Genomic DNA, 27,042 nt, shown 5'->3' on the forward strand with positions numbered 1-27,042 from the left:
TTTATAAAAGGTTTATGGTTATAACTGGTTATATAAAATATCTTTGTACATATATTTTCATGTCTTGAAGATAAAGTATATAAATGATATAAAGGACACAAAGGTAATTTATAAATGCTATATCTTACATTATTTGCTTTGGCTCTCTAGAAGTGAAGTAATTATATTGAATTTTTTCTCGATTCTTATTGCTTAATTGCTGTCCAAAAGAATAGGATTATGGTGTCATCAAAATTATATAAAAATGAATATTGAGGTTTTTTTTTTTTTTGACAGAGTCTCTCTTTGTCGCCCAGTCTGGAGTGCAGTGGCGTGATCTCGCCTCACTGCAGCCTCCGCCTCCTAGGTTCAAGTGATTCTCCTGCCTCAGCTTCTGAGTAGCTGGGACCACAGGCATGCACCACCATCTAATTTTTGTATTTGTTGTAGAGATGGGGTTTCACCATGTTGGCCAGGATGGTCTCGATCTCTTGACCTTGTGATCCACCTGCCTTGGCCTCCCAAAGTGCTGGGATTACAGGTATGAGCCACTGTGCCCAGCCTAAGTTTTGAATTTTTAGTAGTGATGGGGTTTTGCCATGTTCGCCAGTCTTGTTTTGAACTTCTGACCTTACATCATCCACCCGCCTTGGCCTCCCAGAATGCTGGAATTACAGGCATGAGCCATCGAATCTGGCCTATTTTTGAAAATTAAAATTTTTCTTTCTTTTTTTTCCTTTGTTATAGCAGCAGTGGGATGTTTGTGGTTTTGTTCCTTTTATCCCTTCATCATGTAGTTTTTGAGTTATTGTGCCTGGAGACTGTGCCTGATGTTGGGGTAGCTACAGCCATAAAATGGAGCTTATAATCTAGCAGAGGAGTTAGCTTAATTGCATAAATAGTTAGTTGTAATTGTAATATATCCCAAGAAGGAAAGCATAGGTAAATCATCATATGGCACCTGACCTCATCTGGAGATTCAGAGACATTGTCTTTGATGGAGTGACTTTAAGCAAGGACCAGAGGGATACATAGAAGTTATCCAGCTGCAAAAGAGGGTACACTGAATAATAATATTCCATTTAGAGTAAAAGCAACCCGTTAAAAGCCTTTGAAGTGGGAATGAGCTCTGGAGAATTTATAGAATTGAAAGAAGAAAAAGCCAGTGTTGCCCATAAAGTGAAATGTTGGAAGGAGGGAAGGTTGTGGAGATAAGAAAGCGTTATATGATATAGGGAAACTATTGAAGTGTTTATTTTTATTTTTATTTTTTATTTTTGAGACAGAGTCTCGCTCTGTCACCAGGCTGGAGTGCAGTGGTGCAATCTCAGCTCAGTACAACCTCCTTCTCCTGGGTTCACGCCATCCTCCTGCCACAGCCTCCCGAGTAGCTGGGACTACAGGTGCGCACCACCACACCCAGATGATTTTTGTATTTTTAGTAGAGATAGGTTTTCACCATGTTGGCCATGATGGTCTCGATCTCTTGACCTCATGATCTGCCTGCCTCAGCCTCCCAAGTAGCTGGGATTACAGGTGTGAGCCACCACACCCGGCTGCTAGTCATTAATTTTATATCTTTTTTTCTGATGTGGTTAGGGAACATAATCTGTATGATATCCATTATTTTCATTTTATTGTGTCCTGCTTTGTGGCTCAGTATGTGGTCTTTCATGGGGAATGCACCAAGTTTACCTGATAAGAATGTTTATAGTGGTTTTAACATTGCTCAGATGATGATGATGATGATGATGATGATGATGATGATTATTATTTGGTCTGGTTTTGTCAATCACAAAGAGGAGTGTGAAAATATCTTACCTTGTTTGGGGCACTGAGTATTCCGAGTGTTTATGCCTTATGCTCATTTTTGCTTCATCTATTTTGAAGCCTTGTTTTTAGGTGCATACATTTATAATTATTATGACTTCTTCATTGTCTGACTTACTGTGAAATGCCCCTCCCTCTCTTTACTGTTTAGCCACTCACCATCTTTTTTTGTTGTTGTTTGTTTGTTTGTTTTGAGATGAGGTTTTACTCTATCACCCAGACTGGAGTGCAGTGGCGTGATCTCGCCTTACTGCAGCCTCTGCCTCCTAGGTTCAAGTGATTCTCCTGCCTCAGCTTCCGAGTAGCTGGGACTACAGGCATGCACCACCATACCCAGCTAATTTTTGTATTTTTTGTATAGATGGGGTTTCACCATGTTGGCCAGGATGGTCTCGATCTCTTGACCTTGTGATCCACCTGCCTTGGCCTCCCAAAGTGCTGGGATTACAGGTATGAGCCACTGTGCCCAGCCTAAGTTTTGCATTTTTAGTAGTGATGGGGTTTTGCCATGTTCACCAGTCTTCTTTTGAACTTCTGACCTTATATCATCCGCCTGCCTTGGCCTCCCAGAATGCTGGAATTACAGGCATGGGCCATCGAATCTGGCCTGTTTTTGAAAATTAAAATTTTTCTTTCTTTTTTTTCTTTGTTATAGCAGCAGTGGGATGTTTGTGGTTTTGTTCCTTTCATACCTTCATCATGTAGTTTTTGAGTTATTGTGCCTGGAGACTGTGCCTGATGTTAGGGATAGCTACAGCCATAAAATGGAGCTTATAATCTAGCAGAGGAGTTAGCTTAATTGCATAAATAGTTAGTTGTAATTGTAATATATCCCAAGAAGGAAAGCATAGGTAAATCATTATATGGCACCTGACCTCATCTGGAGATTCAGAGACATTGTCTTTGATGGAGTGACTTTAAGCAAGGACCAGAGGGATACATAGAAGTTATCCAGCTGCAAAAGAGGGTACACTGAATAATAATATTCCATTTAGAGTAAAAGCAACCCTTTAAAAGCCTTTGAAGTGGGAATGAGCTCTGGAGAATTTATAGAATTGAAAGAAGAAAAAGCCAGTGTTGCCCATAAAGTGAAATGTTGGAAGGAGGGAAGGTTGTGGAGGTAAGAAAGGGTTATATGATATAGGGAAACTATTGAAGTGGTTTTTTTTTGTTTTGTTTTGTTTTTTATTTTTGAGACAGAGTCTTGCTCTGTCGCCAGGCTGGAGCGCAGTGGTGCAATCTCGACTCAGTACAACCTCCTTCTCCTGGGTTCACGCCATCCTCCTGCCACAGCCTCCCGAGTAGCTGGGACTACAGGTGTGCACCACCACACCCAGATGATTTTTGTATTTTTGGTAGAGATGGGTTTTCACCATGTTGGCCATGATGGTCTCGATCTCTTGACCTCATGATCTGCCTGCCTCAGCCTCCCAAAGTGCTGGGACTACAGGTTTGAGCCACGGTGCCTGGCCTATTGAAATGTTTTTAAGTGGGCAGTGGTATATTTGGATTTGCATTTCTGAAGTTCGTTTTGTTGTGAAAAGTTCATTCTGCAGATTGGTGATAGTTGGTTAAGAGTGAATATTAAGAGACTACAGTCATTTTCCATTATCTGCGGTTTTTCTTTCCTTGATTTTAGTTCTCCACGGTCAACCTCTCTGAAAATAGGTGAGTAGAGTACAGTGAGGTAGAATCATGTGTTGTGTCATGCAGGAGGGAGGTATTTTCTTAGAAATACCTCATTAGGTGATTTTGTCATTGCACAATCATCTTAGAATGTTCTTAAACAAAGCTATATTGTATAGCCTACTACATACCTAGGCTACATGGTATAGCCTATTGCTCCTAGGCTGCAAACTTGTACATTTCATTACTGAATCCTGTAAGCAACTTAACATAATGGTAAGTATTTGTGTTTTTAAACATAGAAAAGGTACAGCTAAAATAATGGTATGAAAGGAAAAAAATGCACTTGTGTAGGACTTAACATGAATGAAGCTTGCAGGACTAGAAGTTGCTCTGGGTGAGTCAGTTAGTAAGTTGGTGAGTGAATGTGAAAGCCTGGGACATTATTGTACATTACTGATAGGGTTTGACTGTGTATCCCCACCCAAATCTCATCTGGAATTGTAATCCCAATGTGTTGAAGGAGGGAAGTGACTGGATAATAGGGGCAGTTTCCCCCATCCTGTTCTCGTGAGAGTGAGTGAATTCTCTTGAGATCTGATGGTTTTGAAAGTGGCAGTGTTTTCCTATGTACAGATTCTCTTTCTCTTGCTTGCTGCCATGTAAGACGTGCTTGCTTCCCCTCCCACCGTGATTGAAAGTTTCCTGAGGTCTTTTCAGCCATGTGGAACTGTGAGTCAATTAAACCTCTTATCTTTATAAATTGCCCAGTCTCGGGTAGTTCTTTATAGCAGTGAGAGAATGAACTGCTACAACTACCGTAGACTTCATAAACATTGTGTGCTTAATGTACACTACATTTAGTTTAAAAATTACTCTGTCATTTTACTATGGCTATTACATCACTACGTCACTAGGCAATAGGAATTGTTCAGTTCCATTTAATCTCATGGGACCACCATTGTGTATCTAGTTGTTGTTATGCAGACTGTATTTTGAGAGAGACCACATTCACGTAACTTTTTCATAGTAAATTGTTATAATTTTTTTTTTAATTTTTAAAATGTTTTGAGGTGGAGTCTCTCTCTGTCACCCAGACTGGAGTACAGTGGCACGATCTTAGCTCATTGCAACCTCCCAGGTTCAATTGATTTTTTGTGCCTTAGCCTTCTGCTTAGGTGGGACTGCAGGTGTGCACCACCACACTCAGCTAATTTTTTTGTCTTTTTAGTAGAAATGGGGTTTCACCATGTTGGCCAGGCTGGTCTCGAACTCCTGACCTGAGGTGATCTGCCCTCCCTTGGCCTCCCAAAGTCCTGGGATTATAGGCATGAGCCACTACACCCGGCCTGTTCTATTTTATTATTGTTGTTAATCTGTTACTGTGCCTAATTTGTAAATTAAACTTTTTTATAGGTATGTATGTATAGCAAAAAACAGAATCAAGTGCTCAGTACCATTTGTCATTTCAGACATCCACTGGGGTTCTTAGAATGTTTCTCCCATGGATAACTGGGTGACTACTGCATTTAGGAGGTGACTGAAGTGGTCCTGATGAAAGGCGATGCTGGCTTTAAGTAAGGTAATAGTGGAGATGGAGAGAGATAGGCAGATCTCACCAGTATTGAGGAAGAGGAAGGGCACAATATAGTTATGGATTAAAAGTGAGGTTAGGGCTGGGCGCGGTGGCTCACGCCTGTAATCCCAGCACTTTGGGAGGCCGAGGCGGGCGGATCACGAGGTCAGGAGATCGAGACCATCCTGGCTAACACGGTGAAACCCCGTCTCTACTAAAAATGCAAAAACTTAGCAGGGCATGGTGGCGGGTGCCTGTAGTCCTGGCTACTCGGGAGGCTGAGGCAGGAGAATGGCATGAACCCGGGAGGTGGAGCTTGCAGTGAGCCAAGATCATGCCACTGTACTCCAGCCTGGGCGATAGAGCGAGACTCCGTCTCAGAAAAAAAAAAAAAAAAAAGTGAGGTTAGGGAGTAAGGTTTGAAGTGGTCAAAGATTATGTATACTAGGTGTCTTGCATGAGCAATGGGTCATTGAAAATATCATTACCAATATATGGAAAGAGCAGGAAGAGCAGGTTTTGTCATAAATTGTGGAGCGTTTCAAGTGTCTATGTAGGCTGAGTGCAGTGGCTCACGCTTGTAATCCTAGCACTTTAGGAGGCTGAGGTCGGTGGATCACTTGAGGCCAGGAGTTTGAGACCAACCTGGGCAACATGACGAAACCCCATCTCTACTAAAAATAGAAAAAGTTAGATGGAAGTGGTGGCACACACCTGTAATCCCAGCTCCTTGGGAGGCTGAGGCAGGAGAATTGCTTGAACCCTGGAGGTGGAGGTTGCAGTGAGCCAAGATCGAGCCACTGCACTCCAGCCTGGGCAACAGAGCGAGACTCCGTCTCAAAATAAAATAAAATAAAGTGTTTATGTAGCATATAGAGTTTTATACCTGAACCTGAGGACAGATACAAATAGATAAAATTTGGGATTCTCTGTTATATTTTTATAATTTAGTTGGTAATGGAAATTTGGACAATGAATAAGATTGCCTAGCATTTCATGTGAAATAAGATGACATCTTAGGCCAGAGACCTGAGGAACTTCACCATTTAAAGGTTTGATAGGGTGATCAGAAAGGTGCTGCCAAAGAGGTAATAGGAAAATCAGGAGAGTGAAATACTGAAAGGCAAGAAATATAGCGGTATTAGTCTGTTTTGTGTTGCTATAAAGGAATACCTGGAACTGGGTAGATTATTAACATAAAGAAAAGAGATTTATTTGGTTCACAGTTCTGTCGGCTGTACAAGCATACCACCAACACCTTTGGGCTGAGGAAACTTTTACTCATGGGGGAGTGGGAATGGGGACCAGGAGTGTCACATGGTGAGAGAAAGGAGCAAGATGGCAGGCTCTTTTTACCAATCAGACCTCAAGTGAACTAACACCAGCAACAAACTCACTCATTACCACAAGGAAAACACCAAGACATTCATTAGGGATCTGCCCCATTACCCAAACACCTTTTGCTAGGCTCTACCTTCAGCATTGGGAGTATATTTTTACACGAGATTTGGAGGCACAAATATCCAAACTTTTTATCAATACGCTCTGTAATTTCTTTTTCTTTTTCTTTCTTTCTTTCTTTCTTTTTTTTTTTTTTGAGACGGAGTTTAGCTCTTGTTGCCCAGGCTGGAGTGCAGTGGCGCGATCTCGGCTCACTGCAACCTCTGCCTTCCAGTTTCAAGTGATTCTCCTGCCTCAGCCTCCCAAGAAGCTGGGACTACAGGCACGTGCCACCACGCCCAGCTAATTTTTTGTATTTTTAGTAGAGATGGGGTTTCACCATGTTGGCCAGGATGGTCTCGATCTCTTGACCTCGTGATCCGCTCGCCTCGACCTCCCAAAGTACTGGAATTACAGGCATGAGCCACCGCGCCTTGCCAATAGACTCTATTTTTTTAAAAATTAGTTTTTTGTAGAGATGAGGTCTCACTTTGTTGCTTAGGCTGGTCTTGAACTCCTGACCTCAAGTGGTCCTTCCGTTTTGGCCTCCCAAAGTGCAACGATTATATGTGTGAGGCACTGCACCCAACCTTAGTAGGCTTTTATGGTTTATGCTTTCTGTCCTTTTAAAACTATTTCAACTCAATTTTCTACTCTCATTTTTTGTTGTAATTCATATACGTATGTAAGTGTATATATATTTACATGTAGGGTGTATAATATAGTGTGTGTATATATATAGTATCTGTGTGTATATGTGTGTATACATATATAATGTGTGTGTGTGTCTGTGTGTGTGTGTGTGTGTTTGTTTATTTTCGTTTTTTTGAGATAGGGTCCACTCTGTTACCCAGGCTGGAGTGCAGTGGTGCAGTCATGGCTCACTGCAGCCTTGACCTTCTGGGCTCAATTGGCCTGCTCGCCTCAGCCTGCTGAGCAGCTGGGACTACAGGTGCGCCACCACCACATCCAATTAATTTTTTTTTTTTTTTTTGTAGAGATGGATTTTGCCATGTTGCCCAGGCTGGTCTCGAACCCCTGGGCTCAAGAGATCTGCCTACCTCAGCTTCCCAAAGTGTTGGGATTACAGATATGATCCGCTGTGCCTGGCCTATATTACTATGTCGTATGCTGCAGAACCTCTTTTGGAAACAAACTGGGGTATAAATAATACTCAAGTGCGACTTTCAGGAACTTATTCTTCATAGTAAGACAATGCCATTGAAACTTACTGATCCACAATAAATTTTGAGTACCATTGTGTTTGAACAATAATAGCTGATTAGCCTAATTCCTTTCAGAGGGGAAATCAGCATGCATGAGATCATTTCTTGCCACTTAAATTAAAATTCTAAATTCGTGAGTATGGCTCTTTAAGAGAAACCACACCTACTTGACTGCAGTCATCCTAGCTGGCCATAAGACAGGAAGTAAAGGGCCAGGCGCGGTGGCTCATGCCTGTAATCCCAGCACTCTGGGAGGCTGAGGCGGGCAGATCACAAGGTCAGGAGAACGAGACCATCCTGGCTAACATGGTGAAACCCCATCTCTACTAAAAATACAAAAAACATAGCTGGGCGTGGTGGCGGGCACCTGTAGTCCCAGCTACTCGGGAGGCTGAGGCAGGAGAATGGCGTGAACCCGGGAGGCGGAGCTTGCAGTGAGCTGAGATCGCCCCACTGTGCTCCAGCCTGGGCAACAGAGTGAGACTCCATCTCAAAAAAAAAACGAAAAACAAAAAAACCAAAGGACAGGAAGTAAACAGGTAACAGGCAGATGTTAAAAGCCTTGCTCCATTCTTGTGTTGAGAGGACCTTTTTGTTTTTTCCTCCCTCTCCCCAGGTAAATAATCCCAGCATCCTTGTGTTTTCATTAAAGATTTAAAAAATTGTGGCAGGAGTTTTTTGTTTTGTTTTGTTTCTTTTAGATGGAGTTTCGATCTTGTTCCCCAGACTGGAGTGTAATGGCATGATCTTGGTTCACCGCAACCTCTGCCTCCCGGGTTCGAGCAATTCTCCTGCCTCAGCCTCCCCAATAGCTGGGATTACAGGCATGAGCGGCCACTCCTGGCTAATTGTTTATTTTTAGTAGGGAGGGGGTTTCTCCATGTTGGTCAGGCTGGTCTCAAACTCGTGACCTCAGGTAATCCACCTGCCTCGGCCTCCCAAAGTTCTGGGATTACAGGCATGAGCCACCAAGCCCGGCCCGTGGCAGGAGTTTAAAAGTTAAAATGTACTTTATTTATTTGTTTATTTTATTTTATTTTATTTTTGAGATGGAGTCTCCCTCTGTTGCCCAATCTCAACTCACTGCAAACTCCTCCTCCCAGGTTGTCGCCGTTCTCCCGCCTCAGCCTCCGGAGTAGCTGGGACTACAGTTGCCTGCCACCACGCCCGGCTAATTTTTTGTATTATTTTAGTAGAGATGGGGTTTTACCATGTTAGCCAGGATGGTCTCGATCTCCTGACCTCGTGATCCGCCTGCCTCGGCCTCCCAAAGTGCTGGGATTACAGGCGTAAGCCACTGCGCCCTGCCTAAAATGTACTTTTAAAAAATAGCTTGTCCTCTGAAGAAGATCACATGTCGTCGGGAACAACTGTTTGTGAAGAAAGTTCTGAATATTCTTGGGGGACAGCTAGTACAAATGCTGCTCTCCCATTTTCAGGAGTTTTGAAGTTGTAGGGAAGATAGTACGTTTTTGATCATCTGAAATCTTTCTTCATTACCTGTTTCTTTTTTTTTTTTTAATAGAAATATGAACTGTGTCCCCATCAGGATGGAGCCTAAAAAAGAATAGATAATGGGGGTAAGTGCAGAGATTTCTTGAAAAAATTTTTATTGAAAACTGGGGCAGTGGAGTATCTTCAAATACCTGGTAGTTTATTTTATTTCATCAAATTAAACAGCGTTTTCTACTCATGTTTAACAGTAGTGGCTGTAATTTATGAATCTTTATTGTATTGACCCACAATTTTTCTACTTTGTGAACAAACAAGCATTGGATATTTTATGCAGAATGATCTATTAAATACATACTTCTAATTAAAATTCTTATTTTTTTGGCTGGGCAAGGTAGCTCACACCTGTAATCCCAGCACTTTGGAAGGCTGAGGGAGGCAGATCACCTAAGGTCAGGAGTTCGAGTCCAGCCTGGCCAACATAGTGAAACCTGGTTTCTACTAAAAACAGAAAAAAATTAGCCAGGTGTGGTGGTGGGTGCCTCTAGTCCTAGCTACTTGGGAGGCTGAGGCAGGAGAGTCGCTTAAAGTCGGGGAGTGGAAGTTGCAGTGAGCCAAGATTGCACCATTGCCCATTAGCCTGCGTGACAGAAGGAGACTGTCTCAGAGAAAAAAAAAAAGAAAAGTCTATTTTTTAAAATGGATATAGCTTCTTGTGTTAGGAATTTTTTTTGAAAAATGAGCCACATTTTGTTGTTGTTGTTGTTAGACCTAAAATCTGTTGTTTTAGGTTCTTTTTTCTCTTTTGTACATCTCTAGACAGATGATGTTTCTAGTGAATATTAATTTTATTTAACTCTGAGGATCTTTGTTGCTTGAATATAAAGAAATGTTGACTTTTAGGCTGGGTGTGCTGCCTGACACCTGTAATCCCAGCTCTTTGAGAGGCCAAGGTAGGAGGCTCACTGCAGCATAGGAGTCTGAGACCAGCCTGGGCAACATAGGGAGACCTTGGTCTCTGCAAAAGTAAATATAAAAAATAAAAATAAAAAGACTTAGTTACACATGGTGGCATGCACCTGTAGTTCCAGCTACTTGGGAAGCGGAGCCAGGAGGATGACTTGAGCCTAGGAGGTCGAGGCTGCAGTGAGCCATGGTCATACCACTGTACTTCAGTCCCTGGGACAGGTGAGAGTGACACCCTGTTTCAAGAAAAAAAAAAAAAAAAGAATGAAAGAAAGAAAGAAATGCTGACTTCTGTATCACGTTTTGGTGTGCTTTCCTATGGACTCTTGTGTATGCCTCATTTTCTTCTCCACTTTTAGTTATCTTTGTCAGAGAAACCATATTTTTCTACAACTCAGTACTATTCTGAAATGTGTACATGTGAATTTATTAGACCCTGGCATATGTGATGAGGCAGCTAAAAAAAGTAGAGGTTTAGCTATTATTACTATACCCTTCTCCAGTTTGGGTAGCCACCTCTAAAGTAATTTTGCCGTAGACTAGAGTAATGATGTGAGTAGATAAAAGGGAAAAATACAATGATTTTGGCTAGCTATATGTATTTTATGGTTTAATTTTCAGACTATGTTATACAGTCAGATTGTACAAAATTTGAAAATATATTCAAAATCCTTCCTGTTACTCCTCTTCCTCATCGGCCCAGTTTATCAATAGCTTTCCTGCTACCATGTAATTGTTACTTTCTTGCATGTCTTTCTAGGTTTCTTTTGCATATTCAAATGTGAATAGACAAACATTTACTCCCTCCATCTTTATACAAATAGGTTAATATTATATACTCTTCTGCATCTTAATTTATTTCACTGGACAATTTACCTTGTTTTTTTTTTTTTTGAGACTTTTGTTTTCTTTTTTCTTCAGTTTTTTTTTTTATTTGAAGCTTCGCTCATTCGCCCAGGCTGGAATCCAGTGGTGCAGTCTCAGCTCACTGCAACCTCCACCTTCTGGGCTCAAGCAATTCTCCTGCCTCAGCCTCCCAAGTTGCTGGGATTACAGGTATGCGCCACCACGCCCAGCCAATTTTTATATTTTTAGTAGAGATGGGATTTCACGATGTTGGCCAGGCTGGTGTTGAACTCCTGACCTCAAATGATCCTACTGCCTCGGCCTTCCAAAGTGCTGAGATTACAGGCGTGAGCCACCGCACCCGGCGTGAACAATTTATCCTGTTTTCAGTACAGAGCTTTTTTTTTCCTTTTTAACCATGTTATCTAATTGATCAGTTGTTGATGCACTTTCTGATCATCTACTTTGATGACTAACTCTTGTATATGTGTCATTTTGCTTGTATACAAGTATATCTATAGGATTATTAATTTCCATAGGTGGAAACATTGGGTCAAAGGAGTGTTGCAATTAATTTTGATAGATAGTCCCAAATTATTCTCCCTGTAGTTTTACGAATATATGTTCCCAGTTTTACCAATATACGAATAAAAAAGCTGTTCTTCATACCTTTGGTAATCTAACAACAGGTAAAAGTTTGTATATCCAAGCAGTAGTTTTGCATTTCTGCTAGTATTAGTGAAGTTGACTTTTTTTATAGTTTAAAGAGCAATTTGTTCTTTCTGTGGTCTGCTTTTTCACTTGGTTGTTGATATTTCTTTTTTTTTTTTTTTTTTTTTGAGACAGGATCTCCCTCTGTCAGGTATGCTGGAGTGCAGTGACTTGATCTTGGCTCACTGCAGCCTCTGCCTCCCCCATTCAAGGGACTCTCCTGTCTCACTCACCTGAATAGCTGGGATTATAGGCGCACGCCACCATGCCCAGCTGATTTTTTAATTTTTAGTAGAGACGGGATCCACCCACCTCAGCCTCCCAAAGTGGTGGGACTGCAGGTGTGAGCACCATGCCCAGCCACAGTTGTTGATTTTTTCAGTGTGATTTATTGGAGCATTCATAAGGACCCCCTCATATATTATTATACTGTTTTCATATGAGTTGGACTAATTTTTGCCCATCTGGTTAGTCTTTATCTATATTGTGATTTTTTTAAAAAAAATTTCACCATGCATGGGTTTTTACTTAATTTTGCTCAATTTATTAATCTTTCATGATATCTGTATTTTGAGTTATTAGTTAGAAAGGCCTTCACTATTCCAAACGTCTGTTTTTTCGTTTTTTTGTTTTTTTAAATGACAGGTTTTCATTCTGTTGTTCGGGCTGGAGTGCAAGTAGCAGGATCCTAGCTCACTGTAGCTTTGTAGTCCCGGGCTCAAGTGATCTTCCTGCCTCAGCTTTGAGAGTTTTGGGATGACAGGAATGAGCCACTGCACCTGGTGTAAACCTTCCATTTATTGAATGTTTTGTATTTGTCTTTCCTATTCTGGTTTGTTTCACTCATTCCATTCTACCCTCTCTAATAGCTTAAAAAAAGTTAATGTTACTTTGTACTTTTTTCCTCTTTCTGAATCCTCTGAATTTCTTAGGATACTGTAAATTCACTTGTCCGTCTCCTGACATGTATTTTATTTTCGTCATGTACTTTCATTCTCTGTTTAAGAATTATAGTGGTTTTGTCAGGTGCTTGTTGAGGATTATGCTTGTCACTTAAAATGAAACAGTTTGTGTAAATTTGGTGTTGTTTTTGTTTGAATTCTATATAGAACTTCATGACAAACTGAAACTTTTCTGGGAAAATTTCTGATAAATTTGTTTTTTGGCAAAATTATAGGGACATTCCCTTTTCTCTTCTTTCTTTTCTGTCTTCCCTCTCCTTTCTCTTTTCTGTCTTCCCTCCTGCCTCCTCTTTCTCTTTCTTTTTTCCTTTTTTTTTTTTTTTTTTTTTTTTTTAGCAGTGTATCACTTTGTTGCCCAGTGAGCCAAGATCAATAGGTGAGAGTGCGGAGATGTAGTTATAGCTCACTGCAGCTTCAAACTCCCGGGTTCAAATGATCCTCCTGCCTCAGTCTCCTGAACAGGTGGGACCACAGGCACACCATGCCTGGCTAATATTTTTTTTCTTTTTCCATTTTTTGTAGAGACAAGCAGTCTCGCTTTGTTGCCGAGGCTGGTCTCGAACATCTGGGCTCAACCGGTCCTCCTGCCTCATCCTCCCAAAGTGTTGGGATCACAGGCCTGAGCCGTGGGCCCAGCCTATTTTTATATGCTTAAGTCAATTTTGGTGTGCTCTATTTTTCCAAGAAATTTGACAACTTTGTACAAGTTGCTGAAACTGTTGGACTAACATTGCCAATAGTGTTTATTTATTTATTTATTTTTGAGATGGAGTCTTGCTCTGTCACCCAAGCTGGAGTGCAGTGGCATGATCTTGGCTCCCTGCAGACTCCACCTCGCAGGTTCAAGTGATTCTCTGCCTCAGCCTCCCAAGTAGCTGGGATTACAGGCAGGCACCACCACGCCCAGCTAATTTTTTTTATTTTTAGTAGAGAGAGGATCTTGCCATGTTGGCCAGTCTGGTCTTGAACTCCTGTCCTCAGGTGAACCACCCGCCTTGGCCTCCCAGAGTGCTGGGATTACAGGCACAAGCCACTGCACCCAGCCGCCAATAGTATTTTATTATTATTTTGTTAATTTTGCTAGCATTGGTGGTTATTACCCCATTGTTATTCCTGATGTTGGTGAATTTTTTTTTTAACTTAATTTTTTTTTTTTTTTTGGAGATGGAGCCTTGCTCTTGTTACCCAGGCTGGAGTGCATTGGCAGGATCTTGGCTCACTGCAACCTCCACCTCCTTGGTTCAAGTGATTCTCCTGCCTCAGCCTCCCGCGTAACTGGGAGTACAGGTGCATGCCACCACACATGGCTAATTTTTTGTATTTTTAGTAGAGATGGGGTTTCACCATGTTGGCCAGGCTGGTCGTGACTCCAGACTTCACGTGATCCACCTGCCTCAGCCTCCCAAAGTGCTGGGATTACAGGCGTGAGCCACCACACCCGGCCAGATGTTGGTGATTTGTGTTCTGGATTTTTCTTTGTTTTAATTTTAATTTTTATTTTTTTGACCAGTCCAAATAGAATTGTTCAGTTTTGTTAACCTCTTTAAAGAAAGTTTTGGGCTTTGTTAATTTTTTATGCCATCTCCCTGTTTTCTATTTTGTTAAACTTCTGCTCTTTATTATTTCCTTCCTACTACTTACTATGTGTTATATTTTCCTCTTCTTTTCTGACTTAGAAAGGTGGAACCCTAGGTCTTTTATTTTGGATATTCTTTTCTAATGGAAAAACATATGCTGTAAGTTCCTCTCTATTGCTTTTATTGAATCCCACAAGTTGTGTTTTTTTGTTTTTGTTTTTGCCATTGTTGTTGTTGTTGTTGTTGTTTTGAGACAAAGTCTCAATTTGTCACCCAGGCTGGAGGGCAGTGGTGTGATATCGACTCACTGAAGCCCCGACCTCCTGGGTTCAAGCGATCCTCCTGTCTTAGCCCCTTAAGTAGCTGGGACTACGGGTGCACACCACCTTATCTGGCTAATGTTTTTGTATTTGTCGTAGAGACAGGGTTTCACCATGTTGCCCAGGCTGGTCTCAAGCTCCTGAGCTCAAGCCATTAACAGGCGTCAGCCACCACTGCTCCAGCCTACATCTCAAGTTTTCATAAATTTCATATTTGTTGCCATTCCGTTCAAGACATTTTCCACTTGCCCTTGTGACTTTCTCTACACTATCTTAGTCTATCTTGGACAGAAGTAGAAGTCTTCTGCTGTTTGTTCTTAACATTGGTTTTCCCTCTTATTTCTCTTCTGTTTTTTTGTGATTATTTTTCAGTGCTGTATTTTAATCAGTTTAACAATGCAATGGTTAGTATTGCATTTAAATTTAATTAATTACATTAAATTGCCTTAAATTGCCTTTTTGGCCATATCTCTTCCTATATAGATAAGTATATTTATATAGTGGTTGCTGTATGGATTATAATTTTCTTATCAATAAATTGAGTCTACTGAGTGCATCCCTTTTTTTTTTTTTTTTTCTTTTGAGACAGAGTCTTGCTGTGTTGCCCAGGCTGGACTGCAGTGGCAGTATCTTGGCTCACTGTAACTTCCACCTCCCAGGTTCAAGCAGTCCTCCTGCCTCAGCCTCCTGCGTGGCTGGGACTACAGGCACACACAACTACACTCAGCTAATTTTTGTATTTTTAGTGGAGACATGGTTTCGCTATATTGGCTAGGCTGCTCTGAAACTCCTGACCTCAAGTGATCTGCCTGCCTTGGCTATCTAAAGTGTTGGGATTACAGGCATGAGCCACCTCACCCGGCCTGTGTGTACCACTTAACACGAAATGTAGAGTGAAACCATATAGACTTCTTTCACCTGTTGCTTTTCCAGATTTTGTTATAGTTTTATCAGAAAGCTACGTACATTCACAAACCAACCAGTGTTTTAGTATTTAATGTAAATGGTCATTTGCATTGTAAATGACTGTGAAAGCATTAATGTTTTATATGTTCATTATATATTCAGTGTGCCTCCATGTTTATCGCTCTTCATGTTTTTCTTCAGTTCTGAGCTTCCTTCTGGAATCATTTTCCTGTTACCCAAGGAAAATTATTTGGTGTTCCCTTTAATGGAAATCTTTTAAAAAATGTTTTCTGGCTTTATTTAGTTATCTAGTTTTTCGTTTGATAACTTGTCTTTTGTTTTTAAAATTTTCATTTCTTTCCCTTAGTTTTCTGTAGTTTTATTAACGTCCCTTGGTGTATATCTTTATTTACTCTGATTTATAGTGGTTCTTCAGTCAGTGGCTTTGTGTCTTCTGTTCTGGAAATTTTTCAGGTATTATCAATATATAAAAGAATATTAATATTGATAGTAAATGTTGGTATACATTTAGTGAATAAAATTAATCTGTAGGAAACTCTTTATATTTTTAAAACCTTTAGTTAGTTGGATTTTGGCCCCAATTATACATTTTGTGATGATCACTTTGTTTCTCATTTTCTGCTTAATTCCTATCACCCATTTATTTATTTTCATTTTTATTTACTGGGAAACAGTAAAATTGAAGTAAGGCTGTTTTGTGACTCGCTTAAAAACCTTCAGAAAAATATATTTCAATACAACTTTGGAAATTCTTTAGATTTGGTCACTATTTGCTGTCACATAGGATCGTGGTGTTGGTACCATTTGATTGGGTGTTACATATTTGTATCCATGTTCCTTTGAAGGGTCAGTATGTCTGACGTCCCGAGTGTCTATTTCTCATTCTTTTTAATGGTAGATATTCATACACTGAAGCTTTAAGGCTTATTTTTCTTTTAGTTTCTAATTTTTAAATTATGATCTTTCCCTTGTTGAATGGGGCTCTTTCTTTTTAAAATAAATACTGCAAGGGTCCCCTGTCTTACGAAATGAGCAGCTTAGGCCTCTAATACTCTGGTCCTTGTATATGAATTACTTAAGAGTGTGTATCTGTATATCCTTTGATGCTGAATGCTTTGATTTATTTTAATGACTAGCAAAAATTTTGAGATTATAAAATTGAACATTTTTCTTCCTAGGTGTAATAAGCATATTGAAATGTTCATTTTCTAAATGAGAGATGATATGTATAAAATTTTAAAAATGGACTTTGAAGATTGTGCAAATAGAATTTTCTTATTGCTAATTATAGACATGATGTTATCCCATTTGGTAGTTGGGAAAAAATGTCTAACAATAAGATTGTATAATCATTACATTTGCATGGAATTTGAACTTTTTTATAGTGATTTTTATCTAGTTTACACCAGTTAGATGTGGCACCACCAACTTTTAAACACCTCAAATAACTCTCATCTTCGTACTTAATTATGCAATGGTACAAGTGTTTTAAACAGAAATGTGAGATGCTCTTTAGTAATGCTTTGAAAAGTGCATGAGTCTAATACTGACATTTCCTTTAATTTTTTAAAATTTATTTTCTCTATCAAATATAATGTGCAGGAATTTTTTCTTATTGAACTGCAGAGATAAATTTTTAGAAAACTGTATACCTTAATACTGATGGTATAAAAGTCTTCTTGCTTTCCCTAGTGGCATAAAGTAGCACTTCAAATATTTACCTTTCTATTCTTCAGTGGTACAATCATGGCTCACTGCTTCCTGGAAGTCATGGGCTCCAGCAGTCCTCCTGCCTCAACCTCCTCACTAGGTGGGACCATAGACACATGCCACCATGCCTGGCTAATTTCTTTGACTTTTCTCTAGAGACAGGGTTCACCTGTGTTTCCCAGGCTGGTCTCAGACTTTTAGACTCAAGTGAACCTGAACCTCCCGCCTTGGCCTCTCAAATTGTTGAGATTACACGTGTTAGTCACCACATCTGGCCTAAATTTCTTATGTGCCATGGTACTGCAAAACGTCATAATTAGGGGCAGCTGGATGGAAGGTGTAGGAGGACACTGTAGTCGCCTTTTCAATATTTTATATCTAAAATAATTTAAACAGAAAACATTTATTTTAAAACATGAAGGGGGTTATCCTTCCATAAGGGTAGAGTATGAAGGCAGGCTCATGGTGTTGTTGGAATTCAGAATGCTGGTGGCAGGACTGGGGGTGCTGGGAGGGGCTGGACATGGTTGACTTTGTGATCTGGGGGCTGGTGTGTTCCATCTGTGAATGTCTTTCGAGCTGCACACTTTCTTAATACATTTTCATAAGTTTAACAAAAAATAAAATGAGGATGTGAAGCTGGCTTGGGTTGTTAAGTCTCGGGAAGTTATCCAGCCATCAGCCCTGCCCCAGATGCTTCTAGAAGCCTGGAGGGAACTGAGAACTTTCCAAGTAGAGGAGCAGGGGCAAGGCCCTGCGGTGGGAGCGCACTGCTGCTCGTCCCTAGCTGCGTAGGGGGTGTCCTATGGAATCAGTGCTGGGTGTAGTGCAGGGCTGGAAGTCCATGTCCACATTGTGGCTCAGTTCAGTGAAAGCCACTCTCACCCCCTCCGCAGGGTGTTCCGCCTGCCAGAAGGTGGCCAGCTGGTCTTCCTGGGATACGGTGCCATTGTGGAAATTAGGTGCAAGTCTCTTGTCCACAGATGGGGTACCCTGTTGCAGTGGGATGTCTCCCAACCTCCCTCAGTCCTGATGGGCCTGGGCAGGGTCTGGTGTCAGGGTTCCCATGGGCTTCCAGAGCTGGCCCTGTCCCACAGTCCTAAAGCTGTCCAGGACACATTCAGAAGGGACACGGACACAGCAGCTCTGTTCGAAATCATAATGGGGGAACCAAGGGCCCGCTACATCCAGGTCTGTTGGGAGCCGGGGCATCGAGTTCCACTCCAGGAATCTCCAGGAATCCTGAGTTCTTCCCTGAGCCGGGGCTGGGCTGGGCACACCCTGAGTGCTCACAGGGTATATGTCTTCCTGGACAGCCCCACCAGGACAGGATGTGGAAGAACTAGGTGCCCATGGTGGGGAAACTAACCAGATGGTCCACTGGAACAGGGCTGGTGGGCCTGGAGGGGCCTGCGTGTCCCCCTTGCAGAGGGTCGTCCTGCCACTTGAAGCCAGCACAGGCCTAGGTGCCGAGGACCCTTGCTTGGGTTTGGCTGAAAGGAAAACAGTCGTGGTCAGCGGCTCCACTGAGCCCATGCAGGCCTTTCCCGGCCAGGCCCCACCTGCCTGGGTCTCTGGAGTCCTCAGGGTCTCTGTGTGGCCCCGTGGTCTGACACTGAGGACACGCCTGGAGTCTGCTGATCCCAGGGGAGAGGTGTGTGCCACCTGGCATGGGGAAGCTGTTGGGGGATGGCAGGTGGCTCCTGGGACTGCCCCCAGGGTTTGGACTGGCTGGGGGCTTCCTACCACACACCCTCGTCCCAGGGCTGTTGGGCCAGGGATACAGCCCCCAGTGAGAACTCAGGTGGGAGGGGACTTGGATGTCACCCAGCCCCTTGTCACCTCACATGGGGACCCATCTCCACAGTGGGTGATTGGACATGGACGTGGGTCACCCTCTGCCCTCCTGGGCTGCCCAGTCCATGCCAGGACTGACTGTTCCCACATCTGCCTGAATTCTTGGCTCTGGCTCTCGCCCGGGGTCCCGCTTGTGCCCTCTCCCTGAATGCTCTGGGCGTGAGGGACACCCGATTCCCTTGTCTCCCTGGCTCAAGGCTGGTTGTCCTGGCAACCTTGGAGGAGCGTGCAGCAGTGAGGGGCCTCTGCTGCTCTCTGAGGCTGTGGGTGCTTGCAGGGAGGGGCGGGGTTTCCCACAAATGGGTCTGGCTCCTTTAGTGCCCTTGATGGCCTTGTGATGGGGAGACAGAGACACTGGAATGTGGGAGGGGACTTGTTGGAGGGTCATGCCCACATCCACCTCCTGTGTGCACAACACATCCAGTACACACGCACTGAGTGCCTGCCCTGAGGACCGGTGGGCCTCCTGTACTTTCTTAAGAGTCCAGGAGGAAGAGGAGGAGGAAAATGTGAAGAGGAAGGCCCAGGTAGTAGGGTGGCGGGTCTCGGGCACTCTCCCACTATTGACTGCCCCAGAGGGTGACATGGGAGGGGACATGGCACTGGAGCCCACCTGGGGGTGGCAGGTCCCCTTGCTTCCTTGTTAGTTTCTTCATAGAGGCCCTAAGATGCTTGAGCACGGTGTCATCATCCAACTCCCAGGTATGGAAGAACTGGTTCTGAAACCGTGCCCATAGGCCAGACCTGGATGTCTTCTTGAGGCGCTCTAGGGACAGGGTGGACATCAGGCCAGGAGAGTTCCCTGGGAGGGGGCACAGCTGATACCCCATGGCCACTTCAGTCTCCCACTGGGTGGTGCCAGAACGTTTTGTAGCCACCCCAGGGGTCCAGATGTGCACAGGAGCCTGTGGCTGGGGGATGACCTGGGCAAGGAAGTGCTCAGGACCCTCCTGACTTTCATCTAGGCCATGTGGGGTACGGGTTCGCTGTCACTGTGCCTTGCCCAGCCCACCTGACCAGACCTCCCTCTAGGCCAGAACAGAGAATCATGAGGACAGTGTGAGGAAGCTGCCCTCGGGTAAGTTGGGGTCTGACCCCAGGACTCCCCAGGCCCCACTGGGCACATGGAGACTTACTCCTCTGAACTTTAAAGGCAATGCTTGTCATCGGCATCAACACCTGTTCTCCTTCCAGCAAATACACATCCCACAGGTGCAGGGTGAGCCCAAGAGAGATGTGTGGGGATAGCAGGTGTGGGAGACTGTAGCCCTTCCAGGCTGGGGCTGGTGGCTCGAGCTGAGCCCTCTGGGGCTTCAGTCCCCAGAGTCAGTGATCTTCTCCATGAGGGCTTCCTGAGCCCTCCAGGATGCTGAGTCAGACAAGGTCTTGCAGCTCCTCATGGGGGGCACTCATTGGAGGGGGTGTGGCTCCTGGAGAGTGGAGCTTGCCCAGGGCTTGAGGCTTCCCTGATCCCTCCCAAGTTGGGTCTTGGCCCAGTCTGCCTGTAAGGCGGGGCCTGAGTCCCAGTTATTGCCCTGGGATGAGCAGAGGGTTTTGTTTGGGTGTCCTGTGGGGACCCCCCTGTGGGCGGAGCCTCCTGTGGGCTGTGGGTGAGCCAGACCCCCGGGCTGGGGAAGCAGGGCACTGCAGGGCAAGGAGGGTCCCTGAGCCAGGGTCTCCCTGTGCCTTCTTACCCCGTCATTCAACATCTGGAGAAGCCAGCCTAATGAGGAATCCTGCGCGCAAAGACCTTCCTTGTCCTGATGGGAGGAACAGAGGTGCTCAGGGCCCCCTGGGCTGCCCTAAAAACCTCCCTCTTCCAGGGCCTCTGAAGACCCTTCCCCTAGTGCAGAACACTGGGCGGTGTCCAGGGCTCCCCACAACACCGTCCCCTTCCCACACTCCCGATGGGCACACTGCCCTTTGCTCTGCTCTGCGGGAGCTGGGCCCCCATCCCAGTGCCTGTGTCATATAGACCAACTCCCAGACCATGGAGAACCCGACATCCCAGGTCAGGCAGTGGCTGGGACTCAGCCAGTCACCAGCCCCATGGGATGCAGGGCCTCTGGAGAAGAGCCCAAGCTTGCTCACCAGACACCATAAACTCACCAGATGCCACATGGTCCTGGGTTGTGACGTGGGTACCACATGCTCCTGATGGTCTTGGAGCCCCCGGACTGTCCCGCCATTTGGGCTGTGGAATCCTGAGAAGCCCCCAGCCCATCAAGAAATCAGAGCCTTTCCCCAAGATGTGGAGCCATCAGCTGGAAGAGCTGGGCAGCTGGAGAGGCCCCCAAACCGCAAGGCGTTTCACCCTCCCATCTGATGACCTCACCATGCAGCCTTTGCCCTGGGGACATGGGGCAGGAACATCCCCTGGAGCCTGGCTGGAGGTTCCCCTGGAGGCCTCCTGGACCAGGGTGCAAAAAGGGCAAGCCTGACTTGAGGCCACCACATGGCGGCCAGAACAGGGTGGGTGCTGGGCTTCCTGGTCGTCTCCTGGAAGTGAGGTCGGGCCAGGGGACACGGGATGGGAAGATGCTGCCACCTGGGCTTGGTCGGCCCATTCGTGGGCACCAAGGGCAGCAGGAGCCCAGGCAGCTGGAGGGCAGGAGGACTCTCAGGGAGGGGAGAGTCAGCTGTACAGAATCAGAGCCAGAGGGCGTGGCAGCAGGACACAGAGGGTGGCCACGGGGAGGATGAGATGCCCTCTGCTGATGGGGATGAAAGGCGTCTGACTTGGGCTTTGGGGGTCAGCTGCGGACTCCTGTGGGACCCTCAGCAGAGACATCCTAAAGACTCCCAAGGAGCTGGCCAAGGAAGGTGCCTTGGCTGAAAGCCGAGATCACCTGGCCAGGGTGGTGGTCCCTGGGTCTGGCTGCATGAGGTCCCATGGGCAGCTGTCCACCTACCCTGCAGGGAGTGCTTCTCACTGGCCAGCAGCTGCGCCAGTGCCCAGAATGCATCCTCTTCAGGCAGATAAAGGAGGAACAAGGCCGCGACGGGGCTCAGGTCCCTGCAGTAGCCCACCTCCTGCAAGAGCCAGAGTCACCATGGAAGGACATCACCTGGGAGGACTGAGGTCACCTGGGAGGACTCATGCCATTGGAGAGGGGAGAGGTGACTAGAGAGGCTTCCTCTGAAGAAGAGGCTTCCTCAGGGTGCAAATTCATTTCATGACAAGAGCCATGTCCATCAGGCACTTCAGCACCTTGTCCAAAATGTCTCCTGATGGCACCGTCCTGCATGTGACCCTGCCAAGCTCCTGGGCTTTAGGGCAGCCCCAGGAGGAGGGCATCATTTTTTGTTCTGAGAAGTGGTGATCAGACCCAGGTGACACCAGGAGTGCAGGCCCCAACTCCTTTGTGTCTCAGCTTGACCCCTTGAGGCCACCCGCTTGCTTGGAGGTTTATGCCAGCAGTGAGCTGGAGTCCTACATCCTATATCGGCACCCCCACCAGACACCCACTCCTGTGAACAGGGAAATACTGCCCGGGAACGTCACTGCCGGGAATACTCACCGGGTTATACTCCGAATATGCCAAGAGGATGTAGAATAGTTCCCGCTGCCTAGGAAACAGAAAGGGGGCTTTGGTTTGTTTTGTGCAGATGCCGTTAGTTTCACTTTGTCCACAAAGCCTAACAACAAATCCCATTTCAGGTTCAGATGATTCACCAGATAAGCAGTGAGCTCTTCAGGGTCTTTGAGGAAATATTTCAGTAAAATCCACATCTGTGACATGCAAATAGCCCAGTCGTACAGTGACTTACCTGATCTTTTTCACTCTGAATGATTTTCTTTTTTTTTTCAGTTTGCACACAGGCCAGTTCTGTCTTTAGATGTACAGTTCCTCCACGGTTCTAAACCAATGGGCAGAGTCTCCCGGCCACCGCTTCAGCCCCTCCTGGAGTGACTCCTTCATCTTCCAAGTCTCCAGGGTGGCCCCTATGCACCCGGCCTCTCCCCGATCTGTCAGCCCCTGGCCACCCAGACTGCTTCTTAGTCCCTATGATTTGGTCTTTTCCAGAATGGCCCAGGAATGGGAATCCTACGTGGTAGCTTATTGTGTCTGGCTTCTTTCCCTCAGCAAAATGCATCTAGGATCAACCCACGTTCATCCAGGCATGACTGGCTCTAGGATCAACCCACGTTCATCCAGGCATTCCCTTTTCTCACTGGGTCTTCCGTTTGGAGGGAAGACCAGCCTTGCTCTCCCCATTCCCGTGTTGAAGGCCATCCCCGAAGTCTCCGTGTATGAGTGACAATGAATTAAGCAGTGAACATCTTATGTGGATGCCAGTTTTCAAATCAGTGGGCTCAATATCTGAGACACTTTGGGGACACGTGGTTGAAGTCCGTTGAGCTTTGTGAGCCACTGCCCAACTGGCTGTCAATGTGGCTGTGCCATGTCACGTTCCCAGCAGACAAGGATGACAGTTTGCAGGACCCCTAATTGCCCCAGCATTTGGTGATGTCAGTGTTACCTCGGGAGGCTCAAGGGCTCTCTGTCCTGCCACCCTCCCGTGAGTCCTACCCTGGGTCCCCGTGGGTCAGGGAGAGCACTTTTCACCATTGTGCATGATTTTGTTGCTGCCTTCTGTCTCCTGCGGATCCCCCTGTGTTCTGGCCCCACGTGTTCCAGTCTGGCCCAGGGCTTGGAACCAGGGAGGTGCTTGTTTCATGGTACCGGCTGCTCCCTGGGCCAGGAGAGCTCTTGGTAGCTCTGTCATCCCTCTTAGGTGACCCTGGCTTCTGCTCCGGGGAAGCCCCCATCCCTTTCGTTCACTCCATGTCTGCTGGGACCCTGTGGCTCCCGTAGGCTTACTTGGCTCCATATCGATCCCTGAAGAAGATGTGAGTCCTTAGTGGGCGACTCAGCCCTGACAGGAGTACCTCAGGGAGTGACTGCATCACCCCACCAGGGTCAAGGCAGCCTGCCCTGAGACTTGCCCGGTGTACTCCTGGTGCACCAGGGGCCCATCCCACTTGGCAGCCCCAAGGCCCTTGCAGGTTCTGACCTCCCAGCATCCACCTGCTTCTCCCTGCACCTGACCCACACACCCTGCATTTCAGAAGTGGCACGGCTCATCAGCTCCCACCCTGCTTCCCCCAGGATCCTCTGTCTCTCCATCCTATGATCCCTAAGGGATGGTCTCCTGGCTGGGCTCCTCTTACCTGGCCCCAGATCCCTTCCCAGCACCAGACCCAGGGTCTTTAGCCACAGCCCTGCTACCTCCCTGGCCTTAACATGAGATGCCCAGAACGGGGCCCTGCCCGTCTTCTCCCCCATTCCCCTAGGGCCACAGCCCCCACTGTCTCCATGCCTTTCCATCTTCCCGATGGGGGCAGTGAGGGCTGTAGCTCTAGGGAAATGAGGGAGGACAGGGGCAGGTGGTCCCTCAGAGACCTGCTGGACAACAGCCCTGAGGCTGGGCCAGGCGTCCCCTCACCCTGTGGCCACAACACTTGGATCTCACTGGGGTTGTCTCCAAGTAGACAGGGCCAGACCCTCAGGCTGCCCCGCTCCTCTTGTGCTAACTTGTGGACAGAACTGCTGAGAGTCCAGGGGCCTGACCTAGCCCAGTCTCCATTCCCACTCCCTAGATGGGCCCCGCACCTCTGGCCTAACAGCAACCTCAGGCTGGACCTGCAGGGGAGCCAGGGAGGAGTTCTGACCCTGGAAAGGAGGTTGGCCCGACCCGGTGTGACAGTCCTGCCTCAGAAAGGCCTTTCTAAAAGCAAACCCATCCCTGAGCTGAGACAGGTGCTTTAGGGGTGAGGGGAACACAGAGGACTCACTGCACAATCCCGAAGCGATCAATGCTGCTGTAGATTCCAACAGGCTCAGGCCCCACGTCCTCTGGCAGCCCAGCTCGGTGTCCCTGTAACCCAGAGGGAGCCTGGGTGAGGGGTCCAAGGTAAAGAGTGCAAGGGCCTGGGGGTAGTGGCCACCCATCCCCGCCCTGTGATCCTAGGGAGTCCAGGACCATTTGACCAGGGCACACTGGAAGAGGCCTCCCTCCAAGGAGCAGACCGACCTGTACCTTCTCATACTTCATAATGATATTCTCTCGCTCCTGTGCCCGCAAACTATCTGCATCCTCTGCGATTTCCATCCTTTGAGCCAAAAATCATCTAAAAGTTACATTGTACCCGAGAGCTTCAGAGAAAACCTGAACCGCTCCCACCGGGCTCCCAGATGCTGGCTGGCTGCGTAACCCCCATTCCACCACCACCTCCAGGTAAAAAGGAGCCAGATCCAGTGGCCCATACCTGCATGAGTCTCTGGAGTCTCAAGCCCCAAGCAGGGGTGGGCATCATCCCAAGGACTTGAGGACAGTGCGACCTGGACAGAGAGTCCGGTCATCCCAAAATGCCATGAAATGGGGACACACCTGCCCCAGCAGGTTGAATAGTGTCCACCTGCCAAGGGCAAAGGGTCCATGGTGGGCTATTCCAGGGATGTGGAGGGAGACTGGGGTCAGCGACCAGAGGTCTCTGTACAATCGGCCTCCTGAGATGCTCAGGGACCACAGAGATGCCCAGTTTCCTACAGGGATCAAGATCTCTCCTGACTGCTCTGTTCTTCTCCGCTCATCACTTTGGCTCCTGTGGCCCTTCAGTGTGAACAGTGAAGCCACTTTAGGAATAATGCCAGCTGAGCAGGAGGGTGTTCAGTTTGGGGATGAAAATGATCTACTGTGCTCATGGAAACCCTCACTCAGGGAGGGACTGTGGACTTCACCATTCTGAGCTGTCCCCACAGGAGGGGCCTTCATTCTCCTGGGTCACCTTGGAAGGACCGTGGGTCCTTGATCCTGGAGAACACCTGGATGGACCGTCCCTCCTGGGAACACTCGGGGCAAAAGGAGGGCAAGGCCTCAAGAGGACCAGATAGAGCAAGAAATACTTGGAGAGAACCCCAGTGCCTGGACCCCTTTGAACAGAAAGGAAGATAGTCTCCCCCAGCCAGCCCTCCAGGGCTCCTTCATTTTCCACAGCTGCCCAAGGGCAGAAGGTTCCCCAGGACAAGGGACCATGTGTGTTCAGTGGGGCCCACAGCCACCATCAGGACCCAGCTTAGGGCACAGAGGTGTTCTGAGGACCCTCCTATCCCCCCCACCCACAGTGGATCCATCCCAGTGGCTCTGCCAGGACCAGGCTCTGCCCCATCCGGATAGGAAAACTGGGAAGACTTGGGATCTAGGGCAGGGAGGTCACAGGGTTCAGGCCTGAATTCCAGCACAGCACACGGCAGGGCTGAGAGCAAAACCCGGGGTCCTGTCTGGATTCCCAGGCCAGTCACGCCTCTCTGACCCCAGATGTCTCACCTGTCGAATGGGTACACTAGGGAACGGCACTCACTCTGTGAAGCCACAATGAAGATGAAAGAGCCAATCGTCTACACAGGCAGTGTAGAACAGGAGCCCGGTGGGTGCTCAGGGATGACCTTCCTTGGTAGCTGCCCAGAGGCCAACACCACCCACAGCATAGCCACTGTCCCCAAGTCAGCCTGGAGGGAAGAGAGCAGGTCACACTTACCTGATTCTGATGAATCAGCTGGCCTGGGTTATGCCTCTCAGGTAGAAACCTCTGAGTCCACAGAGTTGCTCACAGGTACCACTGTGTGTGTGTAACTGCCGTAGAACACAGAGGCAGGCCTGAGAGTGGATTGGTGCTAAGCACCAGTCACATTCTGAGGTCATGGCACGCATCACAATGGGGACTTGCCCGGGTCAGCAGGGCCCAGAGCCAGGGTCCTCCGCTGCCTGAGGTGGCCACACGCCTGCCTGCAATGTGTTTGCACACGTGCGTGGACACGTGTATGTGGGTAAACACGTCTGTGCACGTGTGTGTGGCTTCTCTGTCCAGGCCTGGCTGTCCCACTCATGTGTGCACCCTATTTCCTCATTACTGTCACCCCTGAGGCCCAGGGCCAGCATCAGAGCATACATGGATGTTCCCTAACTTCAACCCTCCCCGCCCAGGGTGGTCTGGGATACACTTGGGGTGGAGGAAAGTGACTGCTGCTGTTG

The 27,042-nt window shown here is 46.5% G+C and overlaps 1 protein-coding gene and 2 long non-coding RNA genes across 5 annotated transcripts; 1 reads left to right on the plus strand and 2 right to left on the minus strand.

Annotated features, from left to right (window-relative positions):
- Positions 1-8,166: 8,166 nt before the first annotated feature.
- Positions 8,167-17,223, plus strand: LOC117071248. Of its 2 annotated transcripts, XR_004432207.1 has the most exons (4): positions 8,167-8,216; positions 9,203-9,257; positions 15,619-15,891; positions 17,175-17,223. It is a non-coding gene; the product is annotated as an uncharacterized LOC117071248 (long non-coding RNA). The 2 variants fall into 2 exon arrangements; XR_004432206.1 differs by lacking the exon at positions 17,175-17,223 and having other exon boundaries at positions 15,619-17,034.
- A 311-nt stretch (positions 17,224-17,534) lies between these two features.
- LOC117071093 (TBC1 domain family member 3D-like) lies at positions 17,535-24,296 on the minus strand. Its single transcript, XM_033190864.1, has 9 exons — positions 24,182-24,296; positions 23,832-23,886; positions 22,527-22,575; positions 21,918-22,038; positions 21,115-21,209; positions 20,700-20,765; positions 20,142-20,241; positions 19,619-19,771; positions 17,535-18,641 (listed from the first exon to the last, which is right to left on the minus strand). The coding sequence occupies exons 1-9, from the start codon at positions 24,294-24,296 to the stop codon at positions 18,172-18,174; spliced, it is 1,224 nt and encodes a 407-aa protein (XP_033046755.1). The 3' UTR covers positions 17,535-18,171.
- Positions 24,297-24,362: 66 nt separating this feature from the next.
- Positions 24,363-26,691, minus strand: LOC117071245. Of its 2 annotated transcripts, none has more exons than XR_004432203.1 (4): positions 26,549-26,691; positions 25,402-25,556; positions 25,051-25,123; positions 24,363-24,888 (listed from the first exon to the last, which is right to left on the minus strand). It is a non-coding gene; the product is annotated as an uncharacterized LOC117071245 (long non-coding RNA). The 2 variants fall into 2 exon arrangements; XR_004432202.1 differs by having other exon boundaries at positions 25,051-25,141.
- Between the last annotated feature and the right edge of the window lie 351 nt (positions 26,692-27,042).

Source organism: Trachypithecus francoisi, unplaced genomic scaffold, assembly GCF_009764315.1.
Source record: "Trachypithecus francoisi isolate TF-2019V2 unplaced genomic scaffold, Tfra_2.0 Lachesis_group3, whole genome shotgun sequence".
Taxonomy (NCBI): domain Eukaryota; kingdom Metazoa; phylum Chordata; class Mammalia; order Primates; family Cercopithecidae; genus Trachypithecus; species Trachypithecus francoisi.

Coding starts and splice junctions, on each gene's coding strand:
- LOC117071093 (XM_033190864.1), bottom strand. CDS start 24,296: ATGGGGGAGAAGACGGGCAGGGCCCCGTTCTGGGCATCTCATGTTAAG. Junction 22,576..23,831: donor AGGGATCGATATGGAGCCAA/GTAAGCCTACGG, acceptor TCTGTTTCCTAG/GCAGCGGGAACTATTCTACA. Junction 20,766..21,114: donor CCAGGACCATGTGGCATCTG/GTGAGTTTATGG, acceptor TCCTCCCATCAG/GACAAGGAAGGTCTTTGCGC.